The following is a 20,444-nucleotide window of genomic DNA, read 5'->3' on the forward strand; positions in this document are numbered from 1 at the left end:
CAGGGACCCCGGGCTGCTGCGTTCCTGCCGTGTGAGAGCAGAGATGTGTGCAGCCCTGCCCTGGCCTGGGTGAGGATGCTCTGTGGATAAAACAGCTCCAACCTAGACCACAAAAACCGTGGAGGGGTGAGAAAGGAGGGCTGTGCTGCTCTGGTGTGGGATGATGCTGAGAGCAGGCTGAGACTGATCCCGAAGCTGAACATCCAGTGAGGGTGAGCAGGATGATGTTCCCTGGCAGAATCCAGCACCAAGAGGATGTGCAAGGTCCCTGACAAAGGAACCAAGTGCTGGTGACCTGCTCCCCTGCACAGCCCTGGGGACCAGGAGGAGGAAAAGGAGCAGGACACTGACCTGGGATGCAGATGAGGGACACAAGATCCAGGTGTGCAGAGCTCCTGGGGAGGGAGCCCAGAGGGTCCCTGCGACCCCAGCCCCAAACACCCCCGTGCTCAGCAGACAGCCTGACAAATTCAGTTTAACTGTTTTGATGTAATTAGGTAAAAGGGTTCAGCAACCAATTGCATTTCACTAATTCAACCATCTGCTTCAACACTTGTTCTATGTGTGCCAGACATCAGTGTCTTTGCTCTAATAGTAATTAATGAAACTGTTAATAAGCTACATATATCATATTATGGTGCAATAATTTATCAAAGGATAATGTTATGAGACAAATTCTATATAACAATTATAGAAAATGGCTTACATTACTAATGCTGCACACTGCTCACTAGTTTCTTTACTCTTCCCTTCTTAATGAATTCCCTAATTAATTTAATGCATACGTTATGCATAATTTGAGATTTAAAAACATCGCTGGGTCAGGTTTTAACCATCCTCTCTTACATGCTGTCTGCTTCTACAAGACACATATTAGCACAACATGACCTCTATGCAGATCAGGGCGGCCCTGCAGCTCCGCAGAGGCTGCTCTGTGCCGCAGCACACGGAGTGCCAGCAGGACCAGCAGGGCCAGCAGGGACACCAGGGCCACCAAGGCCAGCAGGGCCACCAGGGCCACCAGGGCCACCAGGGCCAGCAGGACCAGCAGGGCCACCAGGGCCACCAGGGCCACCAGGGCCACCAGGGCCAGCAGGACCAGCAGGGCCACCAGGGCCACCAAGGTCACCAGGGCCACCAGGGCCAGCAGGACCAGCAGGGACACCAGGGACACCAGGGCCACCAAGGCCACCAGAGCCACCAGGGCCAGCAGGGCCAGCAGGACCAGCAGGGCCACCAGGGTCACCAGGGCCAGCAGAGCCACCAGAGCCACCAGGGCCAGCAGGGCCACCAAGGCCACCAGGGCCACCAGGGCTAGCAGTGCCACCAGGGCTAGCAGGGCCACCAGGGCCACCAGGGCCAGCAGGGCCACCAGAGCCACCAAGGCCACCAAGGCCACCAAGGCCACCAGGGCCACCATTGTGGCACCTCCCACAGCCAAACCAAACACAGCAGCTGTTCCAGCCTGTGATCTGCCCCCAGCCCTGTTCTGGTTTGTGCCCTCAGTCACACACCGTGCCATCGAACACCAGGGCTGTCACCCGGCCCAGGAGAACATGCTCAGCCTAAAAACCCAGAAACCTTCCAAAACAGAAATGCAAACTTTAGTCTCTTCAGATTTTTGCCCAATATTTCCCAGCTTTGTCCCTCTACAGCTTTGGGGGTTTCCTGCAGAACTCTTCTTCCAAAGTTTCCATTTCCATTCCCATCTGGCTGGTGGAGATTTCTCTACCAATCCCCAGCAGGACAGGGCGCTCCAGCTTCAGTTTCCTGCAGTGGGCAGGGGAAGGTGTCCCTGCCCATGGCACACTGTGGAGCTGGATGAGCTTTAAGGTCCCTTCCCCAAACCATTCTGAGGCTCTTGTGCTCCACAGAAGAAATACAACTTACCAATTTACCAAACCAGCCAGGCTTTAGCAAGAGATCATTCCCTCATGAATTCTCTTTGGGCAATACATTATTTACATTGCTAAAATGTTATATAGAGACCCAGAGTGATATTAACATTTCCTTATCTGCTGGGACACTTCTGGCTGGAAAAGTGTTGAGTTTTCATCTTCGAGCAAGCTCGCTTCTGTGCTTTTCCATCTGACACGTCAGATTATTTTAATGATGGAGCACTCGATTAAATTAATTCCTCCCTACAAAAGCAGCTGTCTCGTGTCATGGAATCTGTTCAGCTCTCTGGAACATTTGTACTTGCCAGGGAGGGGAGCCAAGGCGCAGAGCGTGCAGAGGGAGTGCCTGACCACAGCAGACTTTGTCACAACGCGTCAGGCTGAGGCTCGGGGATCTGGGGCTGTCCCTGCCCAGCAGGGCTGAGCTCATGCCCAGGGGCTGGGGGACAGGCTGCTGGGCTGGCCCCTGGCAGAGAGCACAGCTCCAGCAGCTCCAGGGCACCCAGCACGCGCTGCCGTGTCCCGTGTGGGTGCTGAACCCCGAAACAGCCCCAGGGTGTGCTGGGGTCCTGAACCCCAAAACAGCCCCAGGGTGTGCTGGGGCACTGAACCCAAAACAGCCCCAGGGTGTGCTGGGGTGCTGAACCCAAAACAGCCCCAGGGTGTGCTGGAGTCCTGAACCCCAAAACACCCCCAGGGCGTGGTGGGGTGCTGAACCCCAAAACAGCCCCAGGGTGTGCTGGGGTGCTGAACCCCAAAACAGCCCCAGGGTGTGCTGGGGTGCTGAACCCCAAAACAGCCCCAGGGTGTGCTGGGGTGCTGAACCCCAAAACAGCCCCAGGGTGTGCTGGGGTGCTGAACCCCAAAACAGCCCCAGGGTGTGCTGGCAGGGCCCAGCACTGGGGACTCAACCATGCCCCAAGGGGTCAGCATCAGCCAGGGGAAAAAAAAAAACAAATGAAAATGGAAGAGCTGTGCCAGCATGGTGAGTGAGGCACAGACCGTGTGCGTCAAACTTTTATTTCTAAACAAACGGAATTGTTCCATTTGAGATCATCTCTTGCTTACTCTCAAGCTGCTGCTCATTTTTTTTCCTTTAGAGAGTTTTTGCAATCTTTTCCTTCCCTCCCTCCTACTGGGAGTACTCAAGCACCATCCACACATGCAAATCCTCCGAAATCAGAAGTGCCTGCCACGTCTGAAGGAGTTTGCTTGGCAGAGAAAAGCCTTGGAAAAACCACAGAATGGCCATTACCTTTGTTTTCCACCACACAATGTAACCATAGGCTGGGGTTTGATATTACTAATTTTTTGAAGTATGAATATTAATGTAATTTTTTCCACTTATTTCTTTCCAGTATTCATACAAACTGCAGTGGGTTGGAGCCCTTTATTTAATAAAACCTCCTGCTTTGGGATTTGGGATACAGTGCATTGCTATCTAATTTATTAATAGCAGAGAACTTTAAGAGTGTTTAAGTTAAGTTTAATAAAGCTGTAGAACACCAGCTCAGGCTTTTTTTTTTCTTTCACTTCAGAGCCTGCACCCTGAGTTCTCGGGACTGATGCCCACACCTCACAGCTGATCCCACAGCTCCTTCCCTGGCCGTGTCAGCAGGGGCTGTGGCTGTGCAGGTGTCCCCGCAGGCAGCCTGAGGTGGTCACTGCCAGGGCAGCTGCTGGCCGGGCTCTGCTGTGGCCACTCGGGTCCCAGAAGGTGCCAGTGCCTGCTGGTGACAGGGCACAGTCACAGCCACAGCCAGCACCAGCACCAGCCAAGCCCAGGGAACACCGCGGGTCCTGCACCTACTGTCAATCCATTGCTCCAGCCACACAGACCCGGCTCACTGGGGATGCATGGGGTGTTCTGAGGATGCCCTGCACAGCCCACCCGAGCCCTCCTGAGCCCACCTGAGCCCACCCGAGACCACCCGAGCCCACCCGAGCCCACCCGAGCAGTCCCAGGCTGGAGCACCTGGTGTTGGCAGGCAGCCCCAGCCCTAAACTGCCAGCACTGCCAGCAATGCCAGGACAGCCAGCACTGCCGGGACAGCCAGAACAGCCAGCACTGCCAGGACAGGCAGGACAACCAGCACCGCCAGGACAGACGGGACAGCCAGGACAGATGGGACAGCCAGGACAGACGGGACAGCCAGGACAGACGGGACAGACGGGACAGACGGGACAGCCAGGACAGCCAGCACTGCCAGCACAGCCTGGACAGCCAGGACAGCCAGCACTGCCAGGACAGCCTGGACAGCCAGCACTGCCAGCACTGCCAGGACAGCCTGGACAGCCAGCTCTGCCAGGACAGCAAGCTCTGCCAGGACAGCCTGGACAGGCAGGACAGCCTGGACAGTTAGCAGAGCTGGCACTGCCAGGACAGCCAGCACAGCCAGGACAGCCTGGACAGGCAGGACAGTCAGCACAGGTGGCACAGTCAGCACACCCAGGACAGCGGGCACAGCCAGCCCTGCCAGCAAAGCCTGCCACGTCCCAGCCTGCGGTCCAGAGCCGGAGCGGGAGCAGGAACACGAGTAGGAGGGTGGCTCCTCCTGGTTCCTTTCTCGGCGTTCGGCTCAGCCCACCGGAGGCTGCCGTGCCTCGCCAGCGTGGCTCCCGTGCCCTGTAATCGAGCGGGATGCGGAACACACCCACGTCCTCAGCAGCGGCTCAAACACCGCCTGCCGCTCCAGCTGCCACGTGGAGCCGCGACACGCCCGGCTGCCCGAGACACGGCCCCTCTGCCCCGCAGGGACCCCCCGAGACACGGCCCCTCTGCTCCGGAGGGACCCCCGAGCCACGGCCCCTCTGCCCCGCAGGGACCCCCGAGCCACAGCCCCTCTGCTCCGCAGGGACCCCCGAGACACGGCCCCTCTGCTCCGGAGGGACCCCCGAGACACGGCCCCTCTGCCCCGGAGGGACCCCCGAGACACGGCCCCTCTGCTCCGCAGGGACCCCCGAGACACGGCCCCTCTGCCCCGCAGGGACCCCCGAGCCACAGCCCCTCTGCTCCGCAGGGACCCCCGAGACACGGCCCGCTCCCTCCCACAGACCCGGGCAGAGGCGCCCCAGCCACATCACTGATCCCCGGGATATCCCCCCAGCCACATCACTGATCCCCGGGATGTTCCCCTCAGTCACATCACTGATTCCCGGGATATCCCCCCAGCCACATCTCTGATTCCCGGGATGTCCCCCCAGCCACATCACTGATTCCCGGGATGTTCCCTCCAGCCACATCACTGATCTCCGGGGTATCCCCCCAGCCACATCACTGATCTCCGGGGTATCCCCCCAGCCACATCACCGATTCCCGGGATGTTCCCCCCAGCCACATCTCTGATCTCCGGGATGTTCCCCCCAGCCGCATCACCGGTCCCAGGGGATGTCCCCCCCGAGCTACACGGCCCATCCCCGGGTTGTGTCCCCCGAGGCACAGCCCCGCTGCTCCCGGGATGTCCCACCGGGGCCGGGCGGGTCCCGGCGCGGGGTGGGGCGGGGGCAGCCGCGTCCCGGCCCATCCCCGGCCCATTCCCGGCCCATTCCCGGCCCCATTCCCGGCCCATTCCCGGCCCATTCCCGGCCCCATTCCCGGCCCATTCCCGGCCCCATTCCCGGCCCATCCCTGGCCCATCCCCGGCCCCATCCCCGCCTCCCCTGCGCTGCTCCGGCGGCTCCGCGCCCGCCCGCCCGGGATGAGCGGGCTGCGGCGGCTGTTCCGCGGCAGCGGGCGGGCCCTGGCCCTGGTGTTCGCCGCCTCGGTGGCCTGGGTGCTGCTCGACATGGCCGCGCTCCGCCTCTCCCTCGGCGAGGCGGGCGGGCGGCTGCTGCGGGAGGCGGCGGGGCGGCGGCCGGGGCCGGGGATGGGGATGGAGCCGGGGATGGGGATGGGGATGGGGCGGGCGCGGCCCCGGCGCGGCCCCGAGGCTCCGGGGAAGGCAGCGGGACAGCCAGGAGCAGCCCCCGCCGGGCTCGGGGGTCCGGGGCCATCTCCGGGAGCAGCCCCCGCCGGGCTCGGGGGCCCGGGATCATCGCCGGGAGCAGCCCCGGCCGGGCTCGGGGGCTCGGGGCCATCGCCGGGAGCAGCCCCTGTCGGGCTCGGGGGTCCGGGATCATCGCCGGGAGCAGCCCCCGCCGGGCTCCGGGACCCGGGGCCATCGCCGGGAGCAGCCCCCGCCGGGCTCGGGGGTCCGGGATCATCGCCGGGAGCAGCCCCCGCCGGGCTCGGGGGTCCGGGATCATCGCCGGGAGCAGCCCCCGGGCGCAGCGGGACGGGCACGGCGCTCCCCGGACACGCCGCCCACGGGAGCGAGCAGCGCTCCCCCGGCACGGCACGGACCAGCCTGGCAGCCCGGGATGCGGGGACGGCAGCACAGCCTGGACCAGAGGAAACGAAGGAAACTTCCTCCCAAACTCACTTCGTCCTCATTAGCAAAGAGAGGATGAACCTCGCCAGCCCCGCAGCCCCCCGCCCTGGACCCCACTCCGCTGGGAACGCCACAAAGAGACGTGGAAGGCACAAAGAACTTGGTGACAAGGACAGTGACTCTGCCCACGCTGCCACTGCCACTGCTGGGGCCACCGCCACGGATGGCCGGAGCCGGACACTGGGTGCGACGCCAGGAGCAGCTCCTGGAGCAGCTGGCACTGGGCAGGATGGGCAGAAGGAGAGAGGAGCAGCTCCTGGAGCAGCTGGCATTGGCCAGGATGGGCAGAAGGAGAGAGGAACAGCTCCTGGAGCACCTAGCACTGGGCAGGATGGGCAGAAGGAGAGAGGAGCAGCTCCTGGAGCGGCTGGCACTGGGCAGGATGGGCAGAAGGAGAGAGGAGCAGCTCCTGGAGGAGCTGGCACTGGGCAGGATGGGCAGAAGGAGAGAGGAGCAGCTCCTGGAGCAGCTGGCACTGGGCAGGATGGGCAGAAGGAGAGAGGAGCAGCTCCTGGAGCGGCTGGCACTGGGCAGGAGCAGGCAGGAGCAGCTCCTGGAGCGGCTGGCACTGGGCAGGATGGGCAGAAGGAGAGAGGAGCAGCTCCTGGAGCGGCTGGCACTGGGCAGGATGGGCAGAAGGAGAGAGGAGCAGCTCCTGGAGCAGCTGGCATTGGGCAGGATGGGCAGAAGGAGAGAGGAGCAGCTCCTGGAGCGGCTGGCACTGGGCAGGATGGGCAGAAGGAGAGAGGAACAGTTCCTGGAGCGGCTGGCACTGGGCAGGATGGGGAGAAGCAGGCAGGAGCAGTTCCTGGAGCGGCTGGCACTGGGCAGGATGGGCAGAAGGAGAGAGGAGCAGCTCCTGCAGCACCAAGCACTGGGCAGAAGCAGGCAGGAGCAGCTCCTGGAGCGGCTGGCACTGGGCAGGATGGGCAGGAGCAGGCAGGAGCAGCTCCTGCAGCACCTAGCACTGGGCAGGAGCAGGCAGGGAGCAGCCCCGGGATGCACAGAGTCCTGTCCATGGATGTAACGCTCTCACCAAGGGACCCCCGAGCTCCCGGCCAGTTTGGAAACCCTGTTGCTGTCCCTGACGATAAACAAGAAGAAGCAAAAAGCAGATGGAAAGAAGGAAACTTTAATGTCTACCTCAGCGACCTGATCCCCGTGGATCGAGCCATTGCAGACACCAGGCCTGCCGGGTAAGACCTGCTCCCCTTGCACAAACCCCCTGCTTCCCCTGGGAATGGGCTCTGGGAGGGTGGCTGGGGGCACACCGAGCCCTCCACCTCAGCCCTGCTCCCTGTCAGATGCCTTTGGCTGCCCAGGTCAGAGCAGCCTGTCGTTAAACACAAAACTGGGTGAAGTTTGCAGGCTGTCATAACCCACTGAGCCTGGCTGCCCGAAGGGGCCAGCACCCCCAGCACAGGGTGAGGGGCTGAGAGCTCTCTGTGCCTTAGAACGCTGCACCTGGTGTGTCAGGAGCAGCTCTGAGCACTCAGAACTCGTGTGTTGGTGCCTGGAGCCTGCACCCAGCGGTGTGTGAGCCCCACTGCCCAGAGGGACACTCACACCTCGGGTTGCCATGGCCCTGCCCTCGAGGAGCAGACACCAAACCAGGGACCAGCCAGGGACCTGCAGGACACCTGCTGAGGGCTGGCACCATCCAGCAGGCACAGACTGCACAGGCAGGCTGGGGGACTCTGCTCTGGGGGCACATGCAGGGAGGGATGTGGAGTTTGGGTTTGGGGAACTGTCCCACAGTTATGGTTGTCACCATGAAACGAGGGCAGTGCTCACCAACAGGACAGGAGACTGGGGAGCCCCATGCTGAGCTGCTGTGCCAGGGGGCTCAGCACTGCTGGGTGAGTGCTTGGACTTGATGGTCTTAAAGCTCTTTTTCAACCTATGCCACTCTCTGGTTGTGACAGCTGCAGGGAGGGCAGGGAGGGTGAGTGCCAGGTTCTCCTCTTGCACTCAGCCCTTCCTAAAAACTTCTCTCAGCCCCTGGGCAGGTGAGAGGCCTGTCCCGTGCAGAGACCCTCCAGTGACCCTGTTCCATGCTCACAGACAGGTATCCTGGGCTGGGAATTGTGCCATGGTTGTCCCCCATGTCACAGCACAGTGCAGACATCCCCACCATGGGCTGGGAGTTGTGCCATGGCTGTCCCCATGTCACAGCACAGTGCAGACATCCCCACCATGGGCTGGGAGTTGTGCCATGGCTGTCCCCCACGCCACAGCACAGTGCAGACATCCCCACCATGGGCTGGGAGTTGTGCCATGGTTGTCCCCATGTCACAGCACAGTGCAGACATCCCCACCATGGGCTGGGAGTTGTGCCATGGCTGTCCCCCACGCCACAGCACAGTGCAGACATCCCCTCCATGGGCTGGGAGTTGTGCCATGGTTGTCCCCACGCCACAGCACAGTGCAGACATCCCCACCCTGGGCTGGGAGTTGTGCCATGGCTGTCCCCCACGCCACAGCACAGTGCAGACATCCCCACCCTGGGCTGGGAGTTGTGCCATGGTTGTCCCCCACGCCACAGGACAGTGCAGACATCCCCTCCATGGGCTGGGAGTTGTGCCATGGTTGTCCCCATGTCACAGCACAGTGCAGACATCCCCTCCATGGGCTGGGAGTTGTGCCATGATTGTCCCCATGTCACAGCACAGTGCAGACATCCCCTCCATGGGCTGGGAGTTGTGCCATGATTGTCCCCATGTCACAGCACAGTGCAGACATCCCCTCCATGGGCTGGGAGTTGTGCCATGGTTGTCCCCCACGCCACAGGACAGTGCAGACATCCCCACCATGGGCTGGGAGTTGTGCCATGGTTGTCCCCCATGTCACAGGACAGTGCAGACATCCCCACCATGGGCTGGGAGTTGTGCCATGGCTGTCCCCCACGCCACAGCACAGTTCAGACATCCCCTCCATGCTGGTGGTGCTTGCTGAGGCGAGATCCTGCACGGGAAGAATGGAGCAGGGAAAGGGGACACAGCTGGGGCTGCTTCCTGGTGCCACCTGCAGAAGCCACCTGTGCCCAGGCCCAGAGCCTCGGTGGCACAAAGCCAGCTCAGGTCCGCACAGCAAAGCCCCGGAGCTGCAGAGCAGGAAGCAGCTCCGGGGAGTGACGCACCTGCCCAGGAGGAGCCCCCTGGCAGCACAGGGAACACCTTGGCCAAACAGGGCGCGTCCCTGGGGGTGGGAGCTGCTGCCACGGGGCACGGAGCTGCCCTGGGCACCCTGCTTCTGCCAGGAGCCCGTGCAGGCCAGTGGCTGTTGGCAGCTCTTGCCAGCCAACAATTTTATTTTTGTGTGTGTGTGTGAATTCCAGTCTCTCCCAGTTTAGAGTCCAGTTCCTGCTGTGATTCCTCCTGGAGTACTGCACTGCACCACTGACATGTGGCCAGTCCAAGCCTCTCTGTGCACCATGCTCGCTGCTTTTGGAGCTTTGCTGGCACTGCTGGTGCTCGTGGGTGCTGTGTCCCTGCAGCTGGAGGGAGGAGAGGGCCCTGAGGAGGAGGGGATGGGTGGGAGCATTGTGTGCACTCCAGGCAGAGCCCAGATTAGGAGTGTGGGGCTCAGAGAGGAAGGGAATAAAGGCTCCATGGACACCTCAGAGCCCCTTCCAGCGCATGAGGGGGCTCCAAGAGACATGAAGAAGGACTTTGGACAAGAGCCTGGAGTGCCAGGACAAGGAGCAGTGGTTTCCCACAGCCAGGGGGCAGGGATGGGAAGGATATTGGGAGGGAATTGTTCCCTGTGAGGGTGGGGAGGCCCAGGGTGCCCAGAGAAGCTGGGACTTCCCCATCCCTGGAAGTCTGTGGCCAGGCTGAATGGGATTCTGAGCAATCTGGATTAGGGGAATGTGTCCCTGCCCATGGGAGCATTTGGAAGGAGATGGGCTTTAAGTTCCCTCCCAACCCAAACTTCCAGGATTCTATGGTGGGGGATAAATGGGGCATGACCCAGTCCTGCTCACCAGCTGCCCAGCAAGGTGAGGCAGGACTGGATCCAAAATGGGCTTTTTGGTGTTTTCTGCCCACTGACCTCCCTGAGACAGAAGGGGACTTACACGGAGTAATTCCAGGGTGAATTTCACTCAGCCAGAACACTTGTGATTAGCTGTGAAGCCCTGGAATTCCTCTGAATGTCCTTCAGAAGAGGTTCCTGTCAGAATCCTGTCCCATGGGGCTGGGTGTGGGGTTCCCCCTCACCCCTCTGTTCCCCTCCCAGCACTGCAGGGTTTCCCCTCCAATTTCACGCTGGGCATTTTCCCCTCCCAGCCCACTGTCCCAGTAACACCAGCTGCAGCCCCGGGGAGGGTGGCTGGCCCCTGTGAGCCCGTGTTGCTGTTGCAGGTGCTCTGAGCAGCAGGTCCACGACGACCTCCCGAGCACCAGCATCATCATGTGCTTTGTGGACGAGGTGTGGTCCGCGCTGCTGCGCTCGGTGCACAGCGTCCTCAGCCGCTCCCCTCCGCGCCTCGTCCAGGAGATCATTCTGGTGGATGACTGCAGCACCAAGGGTGGGTGAGCCTCCTGCTGCCTTTATGAAACTAATATAACTTGAGGGCAAAATGTGATTTGCTCCCTGTAATTCAATTCTGAGCAGGAGAGAAATCACATTTTCTCCTTCCTGTATTGCAGTGCATCCCTGGCCCGCACTGGGGCTGAGGGGATCAGAGGGCAGGGGGGGCTGGGGCTGCTGACGGGGGTGAAGGAGGAGGAGCTGGGAGCTCCAGGAGCACCAGGGAGCTGAGTCCTGCCCAGCCCATTCATCTTTTGGCTGAAGGGTTTGTGCAGTCAGATCTCTCCCCGCTCAGTGTGCAGCTCCAGGCAGGTACCCCCTGTTCCCAGAGTGGGGTGGCTCAGAGGGCAGGGGGCTGCAGTGGGAGCAGGGGTGAGCCAGGATCTGTGCTGCACATGATTTCCATTGGCATTTCAGCTGGTGCCAACCCCTGCCTTGTGATGCTTCCACTCCCTGCTGAGTTCAGCTCTTAGAAATTTAGGAATGATGTAGTTTCCTCTCTTGGTTTGAAAGACAGGTGTTTGTTAAGAAAGGCAGGAGCCTTTCTTGAAATGGACAATGTAAATCCCCTCCCTCCAAAATATTATAATTTGAAATTAAGGAGCTCTCAGGCAAAGATATGGGAATGGGAATAACAGATATTTATTAAGAAATTTAAAATAAAAATACAATTCAAACAAACAAACAAACAAAAAAAGCCACTATCAGAGTCAGAATCCAGGCTGGCACCCGTCAGGCAGGGTGTTGGCAGCAGTCCCATCCCATGGTGGCTGCATCCTCCTGCAGTGACAGATGTGGCTCAGCTGGAGCAGTGCTCCTGTACAAGGTGCAGTTTCCCTCCCAAGGCCCAGGGATGATGTGGAAGGGTCTGGTTTTCCTCTGGGATCCAGTGGGAAAGGCTGCTCTGATGTTCCAAATCTCAGATTTGATCAGGGTAGGAAATGCTTGGCTCCTCCCCTGGCTGGAGCATCTCCCCATGGGATGATGGAATTTTATCAGCCATGCCCTGGGACTCAGTGGCCATGGACAGGAGAGATCTCCTGGAGGGAGGATGGGCTGTGGGACAGATAAAGATCCCTGCCCAGCTGGTTTAACAGCTGGGCCATTAACAGGAGATATCCCCACATGTTTAACAGCTGGGGGCAGAGCTCACACTGCAGGGCACATCCTGCCTTGCAAGCCATGACATTTCCCCACTGCTGGCTCTCCAGGAAAAGACCTCTCTCAGGTGGGCTCCAGAGTGCACGAGGAGCCCCTCCCGTGCCCAGATGTTCACACCCCGTGCCCAGATGTTCACACCCCACACCTGAGGGCCTGGCGTGCCTGGAGGTGCTTCCAGGGAAAATCTGCTCGTGGCTCTCCAGCCTGGGAGGGTGGCAGTGTGTCAGCCAGACCCCTCTGTCCCTCTGCAGAGTACCTGAAGGAGCAGCTGGACACGTACATGTCGCAGTTCCCCAAGGTGAAGGTCCTGCACCTCCGGGAGCGGCACGGGCTGATCCGGGCCAGGCTGGCGGGAGCTGAGATCGCCAGAGGTAGGACAGGAGCTGTGTTCAGCCCTGGGGGACCCCAGAGGTGCTGGGCATCCCTCCCCAGCGCTGTGTTTGTCCCTCCCAATGCACCCAGGGTGTCCTTTTGATGGCAGCTCCAGTCCCAGCTCCACACCTGCCCCAGCTGGGCAGTGTCAGTGCCGCAATGGCCATTCCTGCCAAGGAAGGAAAAACGCTCCTGCCTGGGGCTGGGCAGCTCTGGGGAGCCAAGGAGGGCTGTGGCACAGTCAGCAGCACCCCGAACCCACAGGGTGCCCAGGAAGCCACTCGGGGGGGAGTGTCTGAGGCCTGATCCTGCCCCACCTGTGCACAGGGGATGTCCTGACGTTCCTGGACTCGCACGTGGAGTGCAACGTGGGCTGGCTGGAGCCGCTGCTGGACAGGGTCCGCCTGCGCCGCACCAAGGTGGCCTGTCCTGTCATCGAGGTCATCAGTGACAAGGACATGAGGTGAGACAAGGGCGTGGGGGGAGACAGGGACGGGAGGGAGACAAGGGCACGAGGTGAGGAAGATCCTTCGTGACAGTCCCACAGTCCAGGCTGGTGTCCTGAGCAAAACCTGCCCAGAACCACCCACTGGTAGATCCATTACAGGCAGTGGATCCGTTGCAGCCAGGATCCATGGCAGGCTGGATCCATTACAGGATCCATGACAGACAGTGGATCCATGGCAAGTAGTGGATCCATGGCAGGATCCATTACAGTCAGGATCCATGACAAGCAGTGGATCCATTGCAGGATCCATTACAGGCAGTGGATCTATTACAGGCAGTGGATCCATTACAGGCAGGATCCATGGCAGGATCCATGGCAGGCAGGATCCATGGCAGGATCCATTACAGGCAGTGGATCCATTACAGGCAGGATCCATGGCAGGATCCATGGCAGGCAGGATCCATGGCAGGATCCATTACAGGCAGTGGATCCATTACAGGCAGGATCCATGGCAGGCAGGATCCATGGCAGGATCCATTACAAGCAGTGGATCCGTGGCAGGCTGGATCCATTACAGGATCCATGGCAAGCAGTGGATCCATTACAGGATCCGTGACAGACAGTGGATCCATGGCAGACAGTGGATCCATGACAAGCAGTGGATCCATGGCAGACAGTGGATCCATTACAGCCAGGATCCATGGCAGGATCCATTACAGGCAGTGGATCCATGGCAGGCAGTGGATCCATTACAGCCAGGATCCATGGCAGACAGTGGATCCATGGCAGGCAGGATCCATTACAGAATCCATGGCAAGCAGTGGATCCATGGCAGGATCCATTACAGGCAGTGGATCCATGACAGGCTGGATCCATTACAGGATCCATGACAGACAGTGGATCCATGGCAGGATCCATTACAGACAGTGGATCCATTACAACCAGGATCCATTACAGGCAGTGGATCCATTACAGGATCCATGGCAGACAGTGGATCCATGGCAGGCAGTGGATCCATGACAGGCTGGATCTATTACAGGATTCATTACAGGCAGTGGATCCATGGCAGGCAGTGGATCCATGGCAGGCAGTGGATCCATTACAACCAGGATCCATGGCAGGATCCATGGTAGACAGTGGATCCATTACAGGCAGGATCCATTACAGGATCCATTACAGACAGTGGATCCATTACAGGCAGGATCCATGACAAGCAGTGGATCCATGGCAGGCAGTGGATCCATAGCAGGCTAGATCCATTACAGAATCCATGGCAAGCAGTGGATCCATTACTCCAGACCCCCTCACCAGCCCCCAGCAGCTCCCCACTGGCACACAGAATATTGCTGTACACCAGGAATTAACATTAGCTGTGGATGTGGCCTGTGTTTATCACACACCATCTTGCTTTTTCACAACTTTCAGCACATGAAGAGGATTCCTGATGAAATCTGTTGAAATTCTGGTTTAATTATCTACAGATATTCATCTTCACTCATTAGGGGTGACCTTTCAATCAGGACTGTGTCTCAGAATTAGTCAGCCTGATTTTTTCTCTCTTCAGTTACATGACTGTGGACAACTTCCAGCGCGGGATTTTCACCTGGCCAATGAATTTTGGATGGAGGCAGATTCCACAAGAGGTCATCGAGAAAAATAAAATCAAGGAGACTGATATAATAAGGTAAAAGAAACAAATGTGAGAGTTTTGCAAGCCAGCCCCTTCCTTTGGTAATAATTTAGCAGCACGGGCTCCTTTGAGGCCAAATGTTGTTTTTTGTGGCCAAGTCTTGTTGCTGTGCTTTCCAGCTGAACTCAGGCATTCCCCCCATGAGGCAAAGCCCACAAACCTTTCTCCCTGTGCTTGTGTGTCCCCAGGAGAGCATCCCTCTGCCTTTTCCCTTCCCTGCCCCATCTGGCATGGGTGAGGTCAAAGGTAAAGCCACCCAAACGCCCTCTCTGTCACAGCCCCTGTGCCTCTCCGTCCCCAGGTGCCCCGTCATGGCAGGTGGCCTGTTCTCCATCGATAAGAAGTATTTTTTTGAGTTGGGAATGTACGACCCGGGACTGGATGTCTGGGGAGGGGAGAATATGGAGCTTTCATTCAAGGTAGGTCGCTGTCACACACCTGGCAGAGGGCTGGGGCCCAGGCAGGGGCTCCCCAGGGACACCCCCTCTCCCTGGGCACCCAATCTCTGCCTCTCCTGGCTTGCACAAAGCCAGCTCCCACCCTGGTGTCTCCAGCAGCGTCCTGTTTCTCAGGTCTGGATGTGCGGAGGAGAGATCGAGATCGTTCCGTGCTCCAGGGTTGGGCACATTTTCAGGAATGACAATCCTTACTCCTTCCCCAAAGACCGGGTGAGGACGGTGGAGAGGAACCTGGCCCGCGTGGCGGAGGTGTGGCTGGACGAGTACAAGGAGCTGTTCTACGGCCATGCCTACCACCTGCTGCAGGGCGGCGTGGACGTGGGCGACCTGAGCCAGCAGATCCAGCTGCGCAAGAAGCTCGGCTGCAAAACCTTCCGCTGGTACCTGCAGAACGTGTACCCGGACCTGGAGGCTCCCCTGGTGAAAGCCAGCGGGCTGGTGCGTGCCCCAAGTGTCACTGCCCCCGGGGGTGGCTGTCCCCCGCTCCCTGGGCTGTGGCAGCGTTTTGGGGATTAGATACGGCATGGGGCTCTGTGTTCCACGGCATTGTTATAAAGAAATGGGTCACAGATAGACGGGAGAGCTTCCCTCCAGGGAGCTAGGTGGGTGTTTGGGCTGGGACAGGAGTGTCCCAGGGCTGGGACAGGAGTGCCCCAGGGCTGGCTGTGCCCCAGGGCTGGCTGTGCCCTCGGGGGCAGAAATCCCTCCGTGTTGGAGAGTCCCGCAGCCAAGGGGTCCCGGGGGGATCCCGCCCGCGATCCCTGCCCTGGCTGGGGAGCCGCAGTGCAGTGCGGGGTCTGCAGGGCCGGGCTCTGTAAGATCGAGCTCTGTAGGGTCGGGTTCTATAGGTGCAGGGTCTGTAGGGCCGGGCTCTGTAAGATCGAGCTCTGTAGGGTCGGGCTTTATAGGTGCAGGGTCTGCAGGGTCGGGCTCTGTAAGATCGAGCTCTGTAGGGTCGGGCTCTATAGGATCGAGCTCTGTAGGATCGGGCTCTGTAGGTGCAGGGTCTGAAAATGCAGGCTCTGTAAGGCCAGGCTCTGTAAGGCCGGGCTCTGCAGGTGCAGGGTCTGTAGGGTCGGAGTCTGTAGGTGCAGGCTCTGTAAGGCCGGGCTCTGTAGGTGCAGGGTCTGTAGGTGCAGGCTCTGTAAGGCTAGGCTCTGTAGGGCCGGGCTCTGTAAGGCCGTGCTCTGTAGGGCCGGGCTCTGTAGGTGCAGGGTCTGTAGGTACAGGGTTTGTAGGACCGGGCTCTGTAAGGTCGGGCTCTGTAGTACCGGGCTCTGTAAAGTCGGGCTCCGCAGGGCTGGGCTCTATAGGATCGAGCTCTATAGGGTCGGGCTCTGTAGGTGCAGGGTCTGTAGGTGCAGGCTGTGTAAGGCCGGGCTCTGTAGTACCGGGCTCTGCAGCACGGCTCCGCAGCCAGCAGGGCGCAGCAGCCGCTCGCGTTCCCGGCGCTGCGGGGCCGGAGGAGGGACCGGCCCCGCTCCGGGCACGGACCCTGCCCTCGCCGGGGGCAGCGGGCACAGAACGCTTTAAAATCGGTTTGGATTCAGTGCTGCCTCCACAAGCCCCTTGCTTGGCGCGTGGTGAGAGAAATCGGGTCAGACTCCCCTTCTTCTCCACCACAGAATTCCCGAATGGTTTAGGTGGAAGGGGGCCCTCAAACTCAGCTCATTCCATCCATGCCATGGAACACCTTTCACCGGAGCACGGTGTTCCGAGCCCCGTCCAGCCTGGCCTGGAACGCTTTTCTGTGTCCCGTAGTTATGTGAGCGGTGTTAATCAGAGCTGGGGACCCGCAGGTTCAGCGCAGTGTCACATCCTCTCCCCGTTCCAGGGAATTCACGGCTGACTCCGCATTCCCTTGCTGTTTCCCAGCTCGTTAACGTGGCCCTGGCAGGGTGCATCGCTGTGGAAGGCACCACCCTGGCTTTTGAGGAGTGTGATGTTAACAGCACGGTAAGGACAGCCTGCACAGCCCGGTGTCACACTGCCAGGGGGCTGGGAGCTCCTGTGCCGACCCCTGGTGACCTGTCCCCTCTCCTGTGCCTCCCCCTGGTGACCTGTCCCCTCCTCTGTCCCCTCCCTGTCCCCTCTCCTGTCCCCTCCCCTGTCCCCTCTCCTGTCCCTCCCCTGTCCCTCCCCTGTCCCCTTTCCTGTCCCTCCCCTGTCCCCTCTCCTGTCCCTCTCCTGTCCCTCTCCTGTCCCCTCTCCTGTCCCTCTCCTGTCCCTCTCCTGTCCCCTCTCCTGTCCCCTCCCGTCCCTCTCCTGTCCCTCTCCTGTCCCCTCTCCTGTCCCCTCCCCTGTCCCTCCCTGTCCCCTCCCCTGTCCCCTCCCCTGTCCCCTCCCCTGTCCCCTCTCCTGTCCCCTCTCCTGTCCCCTCTCCTGTCCCTCTCCTGTCCCCTCCTGTCCCCTCCCCTGTCCCTCCCCTGTCCCCTCTCCTGTCCCCACTCCTGTCCCTCCCCTGTCCCCTCTCCTGTCCCCTCCCCTGTCCCCTCCCCTGTCCCCGGGCTGGATGGGTTTGTGTGCCCAGATCAGCCGTGCCCAGCCCGGCCATGCCGCCTGACCGGCCGTGTCTGTTCCTGCTCTCTCCCCACAGCACCAGAAGTTCAACTACACGTGGCTGAGGCTGATCCAGCACGGGGAGCTCTGCCTTGCCCCGTCGGGCGTGCTGGGAGCCGTGGGCCTGCGCCGCTGCCAGGGCAGGAGCCGCAGCCTGGGCTGGCTGCACCGCTCGCTGACCACTGCCCACCCGGGACTGGTGAGTGGTGCCACGGCCCTGCAGGGTGGTCAGAGCGCCGGGAGGGCACCCATGGGGACAGCTGGCACACCCCACACTGTCCCTGGAGATGTGTGGGTGCCCAGCCCCACATTCCCGCTGCCAGGGGCTGTGTCCACCCGGGTGGGGACACTGGGACATGCCAGGCGCTGCTGCAGCGACAGAACAGCCTGGTTCTACACAGAAACCATCAATAGCACTTAGAGGGAGATGAGTCACTATCGACTGCCTCTCAGCTCACGGGGGTTTTTAAAGACAGCGTTTATGGGAAGGAGAAGAATGGATACTTACACTAATTGCCTGCTCTGCACAAAGAGTCATGGCTGTACCTCTGTCAGCCCGCTGCAAGTAGTTGTCCAAAATGCTCTGAAATGGCACAGTCTATTGTTGAGGAAAAAACACCCTTCACTTAAGAAAGAAAAAATGTGGTTAAATTACACATTCAATATACAGAGCATTTCCTGTTCCCCTTTGGTTTTTTTCAGCCTGAAGTGTTAAGTGCCAGAATGCCACAAGTTCACCCTGGGTGTTTAGGGAAAAATACAGGAAAATTTTTATCCCCTTACTGAAAATTGTAAAATTGTCATTTCACTTTGTGAAAAGTATGCAGAAATGCCCAGGGAGCAGTATGGGGCACGGCAGGTCTTGTCTCCTGCTCCAGCCTGGTTTCTCAGCTGAGGGTGAGATGGATTGGTGGTGCCTTTCACTGGTGGAGCAGCAGAGTCTGAGGAGATCTCAGTGGCTGCTCTCTGAAGGAGTTGCAGTGCTTTACCCTCTCCTGACATCTGGCATTGTGCTGTCCAGTGATGAAGTGCAGTTCCTGTCTGCACAGAGATGCAGCTGCTGCCCAGACGTCCCTCCACACCTCACCTGGGTGTTAGTGAGCGACTCCTGAGGGTCACTGCAGGGCAGGAGTGTCCCTTGCCTGTGCAGCACCTGCAGCATCTCAGGGGCTGGAGGTTAATCCAGGCAGATGTGAGAGGCAGAAGGATGGAGGTCACTGTTCATTCTCTCACCACCCAGTGTGCTGCCCAGCACCTGTTCAGTGCAGTGACTGGGCTGAGTTCATCAGCCAACAGCCTAAAACTCACCACTCAGTCTCTGCTGTGCGTGCCCTGTGTGCCAATCCCACCCCAGTGACCCCCTCCACTGGAAACTGGCACACAGGCAGAGGGAGCCCCTCTCTGCCCCCAGTGAGGGACAATCCAGGGGCACAGCAGGCGCGGGGTGAGCCTGGCTCAGCAGCAGCTGCGGGCTTGGACCCCACACCAAAGTCCCTGCCAGTCAGCAGAGATATCTCAGGTGCTAGGGACGAGCACAGAAGGGCACACAGTGAGGAGCTGGCCTTTCTCAGAGGGAAAGTGGAGCTGCTGCTGGAGCAGGGGCCCTACAGCCTGAACATCCCCAAAGCCCAGCTCCCCTAAATCCAGTTCATCTAAGCCCAAGCCCCCCTAAGCCCAGCCCCACTAAGCCCAAGCCCCCCTAAGCCCAGCCCCACTAAGCCCAGCCCCCCTAAGCCCAGCCCCCATAAGCCCAGTCCCCCAAAGCCCAGCCCCCCTAAGCCCAGCCCCTCAAAGCCCAGCCCCCCTAAGCCCGAGCCCCCCAAAGTCCAGCCCCCCAAAGCCCAGCTCCCCTAAGCCCAGCCCCGCTAAGCCCAGCCCCCCAAATCCCAGTCCCCCTAAGCCCGAGCCCCCCTAAGCCCGAGCCCCCCTAAACCCAGCCCCTCAAAGCCCAGCCCCACTAAGCCCAAGCCCCCCAAATCCCAGCCCCCCTAAGACCAGCCCCCCAAATCCCAGCCCTCCAAAGCCCAGACCCCTAAACCCGAGCCCCCCAAAACCCAGCCCCCCTAAGCCCCAGTCCCCCAAATCCCAACCCCCCTAAGCCCGAGCCCCCCAAATCCCAGCCCCCCTAAGCCCAGCCCCCCAAAGCCCAGCCCCCCAAATCCCAGCCCCCCTAAGCCCCGACCCCCTAAGCCCAGCCCCGCTAAGCCCAGCTCCCCAAATCCCAGCCCCGCTAAGCCCAGCCCCTCTAAGCCCAGCCCCCCAAATCCCAGCCCCCCAAATCCCAGCCCCCCAAACCCCAGCCCCCCAAAGCCCAGCCCCCCTAAGCCCAGCCCCGCTAAGCCCAGCCCCGCTAAACCCCGCTGTCTCTCCTGCAGACCGACCACCTGATCTCGGAGCAGCAGCACCTCCCGCAGCCGGCGTGCCTGGCCGTGCACCCCTCGTACAGAGCCCTGCGGGTGACAGCCTGTGACCCCGCCAGCCCCCACCAGAAGTGGCACTTTGGCTCTTACCATGCGGACTGAGCGCAGCCCAGCTGCACCAGGACTGCCCTGTGGGCTTGGCAAGGACAATCCTGCGGCTGGCAGCAGCTCCAAGGTGGGAAATGCATTTCCAATTGATGGCTGGAGTGTGTGATTTGATACCAGCACCTCGAGGGATGAGAGCACCCAGAGCACACATCTGCTGTGACTGTGCCTGAGCACATCTGATCATTTTCCCTCGCTGTAGGAGACTTTGGGAAAAACTTGTTTTCTGTATTATTAAATGGAAATATTTTTTGAAGTTCCCATCCTACTGTAAGCAAACATCCCTCAGTTCTCCCCAGCAGCAGCATAAGCTACAGAAATAGTTCCAAGTAAGTCTGTAAGCAGCAAACTGGGCTGCAAATTCCTCCAC

General features: G+C 60.1%; 1 protein-coding gene across 1 annotated transcript; it reads left to right on the forward strand.

The window, feature by feature from the left end:
* Positions 1-7,223: 7,223 nt before the first annotated feature.
* GALNT5 (polypeptide N-acetylgalactosaminyltransferase 5) lies at positions 7,224-20,337 on the forward strand. The gene is made up of 11 exons (XM_033065412.1): positions 7,224-7,267; positions 7,310-7,524; positions 10,693-10,859; positions 12,274-12,393; positions 12,722-12,857; positions 14,407-14,526; positions 14,834-14,951; positions 15,105-15,428; positions 16,866-16,946; positions 17,587-17,748; positions 19,925-20,337. The coding sequence occupies exons 2-11, from the start codon at positions 7,328-7,330 to the stop codon at positions 20,069-20,071; spliced, it is 1,572 nt and encodes a 523-aa protein (XP_032921303.1). The 5' UTR covers positions 7,224-7,267; positions 7,310-7,327; the 3' UTR covers positions 20,072-20,337.
* Positions 20,338-20,444: the final 107 nt, after the last annotated feature.

This window comes from Catharus ustulatus, chromosome 7 (genome assembly GCF_009819885.2).
Source record: "Catharus ustulatus isolate bCatUst1 chromosome 7, bCatUst1.pri.v2, whole genome shotgun sequence".
NCBI lineage: Eukaryota > Metazoa > Chordata > Aves > Passeriformes > Turdidae > Catharus > Catharus ustulatus.

What these genes read in the sequence shown, in the direction of transcription:
- GALNT5 (XM_033065412.1), top strand. Translation starts at nt 7,328, where the DNA reads ATGCACAGAGTCCTGTCCATGGATGTAACGCTCTCACCAAGGGACCCC. An exon ending in ATATGGAGCTTTCATTCAAG is followed by an intron (nt 14,952 to 15,104) that starts GTAGGTCGCTGT and finishes CCTGTTTCTCAG; the next exon opens with GTCTGGATGTGCGGAGGAGA. An exon ending in AGTGTGATGTTAACAGCACG is followed by an intron (nt 16,947 to 17,586) that starts GTAAGGACAGCC and finishes CTCTCCCCACAG; the next exon opens with CACCAGAAGTTCAACTACAC.